The sequence below is a fragment of the Monodelphis domestica genome, chromosome 2, assembly GCF_027887165.1.
Source record: "Monodelphis domestica isolate mMonDom1 chromosome 2, mMonDom1.pri, whole genome shotgun sequence".
NCBI classification, from domain to species: domain Eukaryota; kingdom Metazoa; phylum Chordata; class Mammalia; order Didelphimorphia; family Didelphidae; genus Monodelphis; species Monodelphis domestica.
Window position 1 is genome coordinate 62,377,994 of NC_077228.1, and position 12,696 is coordinate 62,390,689.

Below are 12,696 nucleotides of genomic sequence, written 5' to 3' on the forward strand. Positions count from 1 at the left end.
AAAATAATTTACTTAATAATTAAATAAATAATTGACAGGATATTAAATTCTAATGTTTGGGATATGCTAATATATCAAAAACTTCCCATATTATTTTACAGACTAGGTACCATGCTAATCAAACTACCAAAACAGTGATACTTTATAATAGAGTTAGACAGAATAATAACATTTCAGGGGCAGGTAGCTCAATGGGATAGAGAGCCAGTTCTCCTTGAGGCAGGAGGTCCTGGGTTCAAATTTGGCCGCAGACAAGTCATAGCTGTGTGACCTTGGCCAAGTCATTTAACCCAATTACCCATCCGTTACTGCTCTTTCTGCCCTGTAACTGATACTTAGTATCAGTTCTAAGACAGATAAGGATTTTTAAAAATCATTCATTTGGAGGAATAAAAAGTATAAAATCTCAAGAGGAAAAAAGTGAAAAAAATTGCTTACTTCATACATGTTATATTGTAAAGCAATAAGCATAAAAGTTATTTAGTACTTGTTAAGACAATTATTTATATTAATGAAACAAATAAGCTTAGGAAAAATCAGAGATAATTGAACTATTCTTTAACAGTGGCAATACTATAAATCAGGAACAAAAAAGAAAAGTTCGGCAGAAATATGGTTTAGGCCATTTTCATATGCTATACAGTAAACTGAAAATAAATGTGGCTTGACTAGGAAAGATCACATCACCAAAAAAACCTAAACTATAAATCAGCTTATAATTCTGAGAAAGGAGAGTGTTATTAAGCAAACATGATAGAGGCAATCACAAAAGAGAAAATGCCTTACTTTGATGAAATTGTATAATATTTGCATGAACAAAATCAATGCAACTGGTAGAAGAAGGGAAGCTATCAATTTGGGAAAAAAAACATATCTGATAAAGAACCTGATATTTTAAAGAGCTATAAGAAACATGCAAATACATAAGACCATAAACCATTCCCTAATGGATAAGTAATCACTTCAGTTTGCAAATAGGAAAAAATCATGGGAAGATGATACCAGAAGGGAAACAAACAAACAAAAAAGATGGAGAAAGGAGCCAAGAGTACTTGGCCCAGGGGTAGGGTATTTTCTGGAGTCAAAACCAAGCAGAGCTGCTAGTGGGAAATGGAAGGTTATCTGGGAAGTTCAGATCCCAACCCTTCAATCAAAGGAGGCTGAGGAAGTTGAGAAGATTTTGAGTACCAAAAATTGAGTTGCCAACATGGTGATGAGATTTTCAGTTTATCCAGGGTGGACCATGATATTCTGTGGAGAGCTTCTTGTCTGTTCCACAAGACATTCCATCTCTCAGCTACAGGTACCTTCTCTGGCTGTCCTCCATGCCTGGAATGTTTTCCCTCCTCCTGTCTGATGAATGACTTTCTTGGCTTCCTTCTTAAGTTCCAACTCAAATATTAGTTTTTATAGGAAACCTTTCCCAAATGCTCTTAATTCTAGTGCCTTCTTTCTATTAATTATTTCTTACTTATCTAATGCTGTATTGTATGTATGTAGTTTACTTTGTGTATGTATGTGCCTGGGACATATGTGTTTAGTGAATATTTATTGAGTGATTTGAATTCTGGAGAAGTAGAAGAGATCCCAGAGGAATGCAGAGGCTCCTAGGAAAGCAAAAGGGGGAGTGGTATTAGATGTTTTTGTTAGCTTAAGCTCTTGCCTTTAGACAGTAGTGAAATTCTGTTCCCAGAGAAAATTCTGGATTCAGCCATAAACCAAAAAGCAACTAATTATGGAGAAGCCTCCAACACTGAATCCAGTCTCTGTGAGCTCAGAGCTTTGTTCATAAGCTATAGGTTGCACTTATTTGTAAGAGTATTTTATAAACAAAGAAGTTTTTTTCACTAGCATTACCACAGAATGTAAAAAAAAAAAAACCTTATTAAAAATTGAAAGCTAGCTTAGTATGATGAGGTCTTAGTATGATAGCCCTGGGGTCAGGAAGACAAGGGTTAAAGTACTCTTCAGGTATGTATTAGTTCTGTGACCATAGTCAAGTCATTTAACCCGTCAGCCCCAGGCATCTACAAGATTATGTTATAATCTTGATCTGCATTAGTGGAGTTTCCACACTAGAATAGTTATGACATTTTTTGTGGTGGCAAAAAACTGGAAACTAAGAGGAGTGCCCATCAATTGGGAGATGGCTAAACAAATTGTGACATATGAATGCTGTGCTGTAATAAGATAGCAACTTTTCAAAGCCAGAAAGACCTAAAAGAACTGATACAGAGGGAAGAGAGCAGAAACAGAACAATTTATGTTTTAATATAAGCAATTCTGAAAGACTTTGATCAAGTAAATAATCCGGCCGTGATCCCAGAGGATTGTTAAAGAATGCTGCCTACCTCATGACAAAAAAAAAAAAAATAGACAAATATGCCAAATAAGAAGACAAATGGGAAATTTATTTTGCTGATGGAGCTTATATAATTTAGAGGTACTATATTTCACCCTTTTCCTCCCCAGTTGATGAGGAAGGTAAAGGAGAGAAAAAAATAAATGCACAAGGACAGCTAGGTAGCACAATGACTAGAGCACCAAGCTTTGAGTCAGGAGGATTTCAGTTTATAACTGGACTTGGGACATTGCCTAGCTTTGTGACCCTGGGCAGGTCACTTAACTCTACTTGTCTAGCCCTTGTGCTTCTGTCTTATAGTTGTTACTAAGACTGAAAGTAAAGATTTAAAAAAATTCTTTAATGATAGATTTAAAAAGTTTCTTTAATGATACTAAGTAGTTTTAAAAAATATGAATGATTGATAATTGAGGGGGGATCCTAAAAAATAAAGAAATTTTACATCTAGTCCAAACTTTTCAGTCTGAGCATACATCTATTAAAGGTTATCCTATATTTTTCTGATCCTATAGGATATCCTATGCTACTTTTGCAGAAGCAATTTTAAGGTCATCTTGTTGAGGTAATAACCCTCATTATCATCATATAGGCAGCATCAGAGCTGTTTTCCACCTAACTCCTATGACTTCAGATCCTTTGCTTTTTCCATTTTGCCTCTTAAAATGTATTCAATAATTAACTTCTAGAGTATCACTGAATTATAAAGATAAAACTGCCCTGCCCCCAGATTGGCCATGTCTAAGAAATTAATTTCTCTGAAGCAAGAAAGTGAGAAGTATTTGATGGCTGCTTTTCCCATTTAAATTCACAAACTTTTATCAAGTTTTACACCTTCTATGTATAATGAAATTTAGACTCTCTGAATTAAAGAACAGCAACAGTTAGAAAAGCAGGCCCTACCCTCTAGCTCATACTAGGAGGATACAACTTGCATATTGACGAGTTAATGTAGAAAGTTGAAGAGACTCCTATATGATGAAAATCAAATATCCTTTAACAATCCTAAAAAATAAAAGGTATACAATTTGTTTTTGTGGAAAGAGGATGGCAGATTAATACATCATACCTGGCCTAGACCCAGAAAGGACCTACCTTGACAAGGGGCCATTCAGATTTCCAACATGGGAGAAGGAAAAGAGAGAGAAAAAAAGAAAAAACCTGGTGGTTACTCCTTTATTTGGCAGAAGTGTTGTGTCTCAACATACCTCTCTGCCCACAGAAAAGTTGAGTAGCCATAGTGTTTCCTACTACTTCATCTTCCAGAAAACAAGAGAGTCTCTCCTTACCTGCTGAGCTGGAGGCTTCTGCTCTGGTGGGCAAGAGGAGAATGAGCAAAGTACAGAGAGTACCTTGAATTGAAGCCTCACCTATAACTTTCTGCTCCTCTGAGGTCACTTGTTTCTCTAGTTAAGTGTTTTCTTGGTAGGATGCTCTTGCTAGCAATTAGCTCTTTCCTGGAGGGCAAGTCAATATGTTGTCAGCTTCCTTCTGAACTCTGCTGAGTTAGAGAGTGATGTCCCTTTAAAAAAAAAAAAAGAGTTATTTTAGAACCAAGGGGCTTCAGGTATCTGTTAAATCAAAAAAAGAGGTTGCTTCCCCTTTTCCAGAGGAGTCCATTTTGAGTCACAAAAATTGGGATATTTCCTTGATACCTGACTCTGAACTCTTATGTGCAGGTTTAAAAAAAAAAAACTTATATTTTTTTTAACTTCTGATCCTGGCTTCTCAATCCACACCCATGTACAAATTGGCTGTTTGTCTCTGCCCTTACTTCTTTTATTCCTCTCCCTAATCTACTCCCAACCAGAAACTCCCTTCATTCCAGTTTTCTTAACATTAATCTAGGTGACTGAAGGGAATCCTATCATAAGCAAAACCCTTAAATTTAAGTGACAAAAGAGGTACACTGTCAGCTGAAGGAAACTGTCTTCTTCCCTTCCCTAAAATCTGTAAAATAGAAACATATTTTAAAATTTGGTTTCCTTTTTTTTTTTAAACAGGAAGAAGAGAATTCATCCAAAGATTAAAACTTGAAGCAACACTGAATGTGCATGACGGCTGTGTAAGTGTTAATTTGTTATTATATATAAAAGATTCAAAGTGAGTTTTTGGAAAGTAGGATAAAATATTTTCATCCCTTAAAAATGAACTCTATAGTTAATTTAACTATATAGCAGAAGAAAAGAATAGGACACAAAGCTATTTCAGTTAAAATATAAATTTAGGTTCTTTAGGCCTTTATGAAATGTAGAGGAAACTTTCAGAAGTCTCTTTTAAGTGTTTATATTTTTAAAATGCATTGAAGCCATGAAGGAGATGTATAATGGGAACCAGGAGACTTTAGTGAATAGTGAAGAACTATCACCTCATACATAGAGAATGATGACACAGAATAGGAATAAAAAACCGTAATTGAGAAGATATCTTCTAGGATAAGAGCCAGAAAAAGAAACTGACTTAATAAAAGTATGAAAGGTATTCATCATAGAGAAACCAAAAGAGGGGACCTGGAGTTCTAACTGAGAACCTTCTCCTAGAGATAAAGGATGATGACTCCATTTAGAATTAAAAGGCTGGATAATGATAACTCACATTTATATCATATTTTTAGACTTGCAAAACACTTAACATACATCATTTCATTTGATCCTGACAACATCTATAAAAATGGAGACTTAGATTAAGTGATTTGTCATCAGTATTATCACTAGTGTATGTTATAAGAATTTGAACCTAGGTTTCTTCTGACTTGTAAATCTAGAACTCTTTTCACTATACCAGTAAAGTATAGTGGAAAAGTTAAGATGGCTCAGTGAATATATTGCTAGGTTGGAATCAAGAAGACCTGAGTTCAAATCCTATCTCAGAAAGTCACTTGTTGTGTGACCTTGGGCAAGTCATATAACCTATTTGCCTTAATCCACTTGAGAAAGAAATGATTGACCATGCCAGTATCTTTGCCAAGAAAATCCTATACAGGGTCACAAAATGTCAGACATGACTGTTAGTAGACTAACCAAAAAAATCTGGATTTGGATACCAGATGTAAGTTCAAATCCTGATTCTGACACTTTCTATCATTTTTACTTTGGGCAAGTCACTTAACTTCTGAGGCTAAGTTTGCTCATCTGTAAAACAAAAAGGATTGGACTATATAATATCTTAAGTCCTGTTCTCTTTTAATCCTATGGTGTGTGATTTTTCTAAAAGTCTAAAGTCTAAGATCTTTCTAAAGCAATCTTAGGAGAAGATAATCCCCAATACCTATACCAAGAAAGCAGATCTTCTAAAGAAGATGCTGTAAGGATCATTGCAGAAATCAAACACTACATTAGGAGATTCAGAGGGAACCTTTGGATATAGTAAACTGAACTGAGGCTGGGTTGAACCCCTATTTATCTTAATTGTGAACACTTGTGCCAAAAAAGGGGACTGCCCCTAATGGTTCTTTGCCATTGCACCTAGCAAATAATTTTTTTCTCTCCTGTTTATTACCCAAATTGTAGTAACTCCTTCCATGAAATGTATAGTATCTTTTGTGCTCTAATATATCCTGGTGAGAAAATCCTAAATGTATAGACTCCACATATGAAATGATTCACTGGGGAGACTGACATGTTAATCTCCTGGAGAACCAAGACTGGGGAGACTTAACATGCTAGTCTCCTAAAGAATTAGAGGTGGGGGATGTGTGAATTGAATATCTGAGTGACCTCCAATCCAGTCCAATCCCAGAAAAGACTCACCCCACCCAGGGGATGAACAGAAGAGTCAGAGTCAGGAGACTGCATGGCACTGCAGAATCCAGGAGGCCAGGAAATATGAAATATGAAGGCCGTTGGCCAATCAAAGGATCTAGAAGGATCCAAGGAAGGGGCTGAGGAGGTTTGAAAAGCCAGCATGGGAAGCTGCCAGCTCTCTCTTTGCCCCTGTCCTTCTCCCTGATATCACACTCTCTTTGGGCTTGCACATTTTCAGAGCTCACCTATCTGGCTTTTATCTCTGGCAAGCAGCTGTGGCTACAGTCTGGGTCTGGATTGTATCTTAAGTTAGAAAGGCTGGAAACCTGATTTTTCTCTTTACTAATAAATGCTTATAAATTTACTATAAAGCCTCCAAAATTAATTTTTATTTATAACAAGGGTGATGATGAAAGTACAGGTCAGCAGTGTTGATAATGCTGTTACTTAAACCTTGAGATTTAAGAGCTTAGGGCACAGGTCAATAAAGGGTGCTGAAGATGGAAACGTCATGAAAGGACACACCAACGCTTTAAAGCCTTAGCAACATACCAACACTGGCAACAGTGGAATTGAGTGTTTTAAACTTCAATTTAGCTAACCCAACAGTGTGAAAATGACTTGAGATATTTCACATCAATGGAATTTATTCTGAAATGTTGCAAATGTCATAATATTTAGGTAATTATTTTTCCTTTTTTTGTTTAAATGTGATGATACTGATGTGCAGATTCTCCCTTTCCTAAGAACATTTGTTCACTTTTTGTGAACCTAAAATGGGTATGGGGGATGGGGGAAAAGGTACTCCTGGAGGTACTATATATAATGGTTCTAAGTGCCAGAATGGGGAGGAACATTAGAGATCCTGGAAAACTGGAAGGGTTCTTAGCATCATCCAGTCTAGCCTTCTTATTTCACAGATGATGAGATATGCTTAGAGGAGTTAAATGACTGTGGTCACAAAGGTAAATAGTAGGAGATCTGAATTCCAGCTGCAATCTTCTGATTCACAATTGGTAGATTGATTATAGTTTTGGGGCCCTGGACACATGCTATTTATGTTTAAAATTGTGTACTCCAGTTTATCTGGGCTTATGGTCCTGGGTAGGTCATTTAATCACTCAGCATTTTTTTCAGATAATACTTGCAGACCCTCCTTCATAGGGTGGTTGTGGGGAAATTGCTTAAGAACTCTATATTCTTTTAATATATAATGAAATATACACTTGAAAAATAGGACATTAATTTTACATTCTTGTTCCATCACTTAACCCTCTCCTTTGTAAAAGTTAAAATTAAATCTCAATAATAATACTATGTTTTAAGAGATTTATTAATGATCATTAGAAATCAAGGAATAAAGAAGATACAAAATAAAGACCACGTGCCCATGGCTGGTTAGCCATTTTTTAGTCAACCCCACTCACCACCATCAATGCTGATTCTACATCAAGAGAGTGGGAGCCTCCAAAGCCTATGCCTTTTATCTTCTGTCTACAGGAAGTATGTGATGACAGGAAGTCAGTGGGCTCTTGGGATATGTAGTTCTTTTTTAGGGTGACAGATTTTTTTCAATCATACACCTTGGAATTAAGGGTATAGATGTATTACATAGAAAGTTACCATATTATCAGTTTTAAACACACTTAATTCTCTCTACTTGCCTTAGCCCTATCACTCACTTCATGCCTGCTTTTTACTCCTTAGTCATCCTGGGTTTGATGGGTGCTCTTTTCCTCAGTCCTGGGGAAAGGTCCTCTGCTGCTTAACTTCTCAGGTGGCTCCTCTTCCTGCTCTTGCAAATAGCTTCTCAATTAAAATAAGCATATCATCTTTCCACTGCCTTATCATCACATAAGTTGCAGTTCTACAAATAAGTGGGCAAAGCAGTTTTGTAGGGTTGTTAAAAATCTCAAAGCCATATGGAATGCTTACATAAAGACTCCACTCTTAAAGCAAAGTTCTCACTTTTTAAGCCTTTCTGAAGTAGTCTGTTTATAGGTAAGGTGTTAGATTAACATGCCATTTAGCTACTTGGAGAGCACATAAAAAGAGGCAACTATATACATTAAAAACTTTTCAGCAGAGGGCATAGATTTATTGCCATCTGAATCTCTGGGTTTAGCTTATCTTCTTGAAAATTCAGAACTGTTATCTCATTGATTTCTAGCCTTTTGAAGAAGTTAGAGAAGATTTGGCCCCTGAAATCCCAGCTCCAGTTGTAATTAATTGCCTTTGCCCTTTGTTGCACCAGGAGTCAGCACTTTTCCATTAGTTTTCAAAGATGGATTGTTCATTCTCTAGATGTTTACAATTTCTGAGAAAAAATGTCCAAACTTAACTCAGAGGTACCTTTTTCCCCCTTCTTATTCTTCAATTGGAGGTTGAAATTTTTAATGAAAAAAATTCATTTTACTCTTTTCTTCTGACCTGATTGTTTTTGTTCTCTACGTGATTTTTTTTTTACCTAAACGTGATTTCTTTACTCATGGTATCATAGATCCTATGAAATCTTAGAGGTAAGAGCCCATCAACTCTGAACTCTTTACAATAAGGATCTTGAGGTACTCATAAGTTTATTGGTGACTTGGAACTGTTATCATTAATTAGAAATCATTATTAGTAAATAAATGGGATTAAGTTGTGACTGTTATTTCAATAGTAAGAGTTCCAATTAGTTGATTGAATTAGTTAGATTATATATTCATATTGATTCAGAGCAGTAAAAATTGATATTACGATGACCTTTCTTTTGGTTGAAACAAGTATCCTTCCTGCTTTAGTAACTTACCCATCTCATATGGAAACTTTGTTGTAAAATGACTATATAGAATAGTAACCACAGATCACTGTCAAAATGCCCACTGAGAACATTTTTCTGCTGCCACCCTAAGCTGTTTAAAAGAACAATACACAAGGGAGCAACTGGGTGGCTCAGTGGTTTGAGAGCCAGGCCTGGAGACAGGAGGTCCTGGGTTCAAATTTGACCTCAGACACTTCCCACCTGTGTGACTCTGGGCAAGTCACTTAACCCCCATTGTTTAATTAAAAAAAAAAAAAGAACAATACACAAGTCCCAGGCTCCCAGAGATCAAAGGGACCCTTATTCTTAGAACAGGAAACAAGTTTCTAAGTTCCTCTTTTTGCCTAGAAAGATTGGTCACATTTGATGCTCAAGAGTCTCAGACTAGCTGGATATGTCTGCAGACCCACTGACTTTGTATGTCTTGTGAACATATCAAAGCCAGTGTACATTGATTTCTGTGATACTTGCTTACTAAGTCAAATTTCTCTAAGCTTGTTCTCAAGTTTTTTTGTCAGCAATAGATAGCAGTTTTGTGACTTGTTTAGAGTCAGTTGGAGAGTCAAGCCAGGCTGAAGGGGGAAGAAGCTCTGAACTGGACCCCTGTTAACTTCTGTCCTAGACTGAAGGTCCCTTGGGGGGGGGGGGCTTCTGGAGCTAGGCTGAGAAGAAATTAACTTTTGTTGGTGGCTTAGAGTGTGAAGAACTGATTGTATTTTTGAGCTAGTGTCTGAGGTGGGTTTCTTACTCCATGTCCAATCATCTATACCATCAATGGTGAACCTTTTAAAAAACAAGTGCCCAAACTGCAATCCTTACACTGCACATGAATCCCCCTCTCCCTTTTACCCTAGAAAGGGGAGAGATATAGTGCTCTCATTGGGCTGCTGGGCAGAGGGGTGGGACATGTGAGAAATGTCTTCAGGCACATGGAGAGGGAGAGGGGAGCAGTCATCTCTGCTACATGTGCCATAGATTCTCCCACACAGATCTTTGCCATTCTACCTGTAGGGATTTCCTGCTAGGGAAGCTCCCTCTGCTGATATAGAGTAGTAGCTATTCTCAGCTTAGTCCATGCAAAGGCACCTTTCCCCAGATCTCCTCTTAATACTTGGTGACTGGTTCCCTCTGCAGTCACCTATTATTTGTCCCTCCTCTCTTCTTCCCCCTCCAAGTAAAATAGATAGTTCTGCCTTTTTGGAAGCCAATTAGCAGCAAAACACAGGGATTTCTCTCAAAACTTAAAGAATATTAGGTTCCTACATTTCAGGTCTGTTAGTATATCCAAGTCACCCAGTTTCCACACAATTTCAGATATTTGTAAAAAAGATTTTTTTTTAAGCCTTGATGATTTTACTATCATAAGTATGGTTCTTTCCTGTGAAGGCATCTAACCAACCTATTTTTCAATCCTTGTTCTCTCTAGTGCATTTTTTTGTCTGTTCTACAAACACATTCATGACTGTGATGTTCAAGTCCAAATGTGATAGCATCACTATCCTTGGAAGTGAAAAGGGTATAAGTTAAAGAAACATTACAGGAAGAAAATCATTGCTGCTAGGATAAGAAGAGAAACTGTTGCTTGGGGGGAAATCTTTTCATCAAATATTTCAGATAAGGGTCTGAAATTCAAAATATAGTGAGAACTAATACAAAAAGATGAGGCTATAAGATAATTAGTTGTGAACAAACAGTTCTGAAAGGAAAACTTGCCAACTCTTAACCAGATTTTTCTAAATCGTTAATAAAACAAATGTAAATTCTTTGACAGTTACTTCTTGTTTGACTTTGGGGAAGTTACTTAAAGTCCATGGACCTCAGTTTTATCTGTAGAAAAATGAATGGCCTGACTTGCAGATTCTTTCCAGCTCATCATCTATAAACTCTGAAGCTTCTTCTCATAATGTAAATTGGCAAATTTAGTGCACTCACACACTATTGGTGGAATTGTGAATTTGTTCAACGACTCTTGAGAACTGAAATTAGGATTAAAAAGGAACTGAAATATCCACGTCCTTTGCCCAGAAACCTACTTTTAGATATATTATCCCCAGGAGATCAAAAGCTCTTTTCCTTTGATAAGAGACACTAATGCCATAATATTCATAGAGGCATTTTTTTGTGACAATAAAGAATTGGAAATAAAATAAACATCTATTAGTTTTAAAATGGCAAAAAATGTTGTGGTACATGAATACAGTAGGATATTCTATAAGAGATGACATGAAAAAGAGTCATATGAACTATTTCAGAACAAAGTAGGCAAAACCAGGAAAAAGAGTACACATAATGACTAGACAGTGTTGGAAAGAACAATAAAAAATGAAACTAAACTGTAGGGAATGTATTTTATAAAGACTATGTAAAACTCCTGTAGAACTCCTCAATGCTATTTGAGGCAGATTAAAATGTAATTGGGAAATGTTTAACAAAATCAATAAAAATCAATAAAAATATAATACAACACAGTGTGGTTTTCTAAGTCAATGTGCAGCATATAGGGATTGTTTCTATTTGAGTTTGACCTCTCCCACCTTGTTCCTAATCCATGCTTTCTTGTCCAATTACTTGTTTCCACTTTTGAGTTAAAGTCACAGAGTATCAAAATATACATTGATTTAATTTGAATAGTCTTGCCAGTTCTATGTAAAATTTTTCTATCTCTTCATACTCTACAATAGATGTTGGAGTATAAGTTGCAATTATTTTCCTGGTTCTTTCTTTGGACATATTTAATTGTACCTTCCTTACTATTAGATCCTGTGAAATGATGATTCTTGTTCACAGTGGATATGTGATAAAACTAACTCCACCTACTTATTTTTTACCACATAAGAGCATGTGGGTCTTATATTTTGTTGCAATTTCCTTCTGTTTTATAGAATGAATATCAAGATTGGTAGGGTTCAGTTCTTATTAATATGGCTCTTTGAAAAGACCATTGGAAAAGGATCTCCTATTTAGAGTATCCATGGTTGAGTTAATTTTATAGATGAACTAAAGTCTCTGTGTGATGATGTATGTACCTTCTGCCATTGGCTTGCTATTAGTAGCCATTTTGTACTTTTATTTGTTTCATAGGTTGCTGTAGCCAAATATTTCATCATTAGCTAACCAATCTGTCGTAGTCTTATGAGGGATCAAACTCAAATCTTTTTTAACATGAGAGAACCTTCCAAAGCTTGAGCTCTGTTGATATAACCTTCAAGAACAAGGGTCACCTTCATGCCACGAGGAAAGAATCAGGATAGGACTCTCTGGAAATTAAATAGGAAGAGACAATGTGAAAATGGGGGTCTGGAGGATAGAATGGTAAAATATACTTTCCAGTGTCACAGAGATAAATAATCAGGGAATTTGGGAGTCAGAAGGAGAGGAGATTCAGCAGGGGAAGGGAATGTAGAATCTATCTAGTTTCAGAGGGAAACAAGAAAGCATAGGGTTTTAGATCAGAGGAGGGAAGGGATAGATAGATGTGCAGAGTAATGTGTAAGAGTCAAAAGGATGTGGGTTGGGAATTGACAGGACTGTAAGGTAAAAGGACAGAAATTGTTAGGGTCCTTCATGGTTGGGAAACACTTATGGAGGAGGAAGGGACTATTCATTGTGAGGGGCAGATACACTATTATGGGAGGTGGTGCTCTAGCATCAATAAGTGTTCACAGTCCTCCCTTCTGTCTTAAAACAGATATGGTGAGCGCTAGGCAATTGTGGTTAAATGACTTGCCCTGGGTCGCATAACTAGGAAGTGTCTGAGGCCATTTTTGAACTGAGGGCTTCTTTCTCCAGGC

The 12,696-nt window shown here is 36.6% G+C and overlaps 1 protein-coding gene across 16 annotated transcripts in view; it reads left to right on the forward strand.

Annotated features, from left to right (window-relative positions):
• The window catches only part of DCAF6 (DDB1 and CUL4 associated factor 6), a 162,690-nt gene that overhangs the window by 16,499 nt on the left and 133,495 nt on the right, over positions 1 to 12,696 (forward strand). For all 16 annotated transcript variants that reach the window (XM_007480727.3, XM_007480726.3, XM_056815500.1 and 13 more), the window contains exon 2: positions 4,363 to 4,424. In XM_007480727.3, coding sequence (XP_007480789.1) covers positions 4,363 to 4,424 — 62 coding nt within the window. The remainder of the gene's footprint in view (positions 1 to 4,362; positions 4,425 to 12,696) is intronic.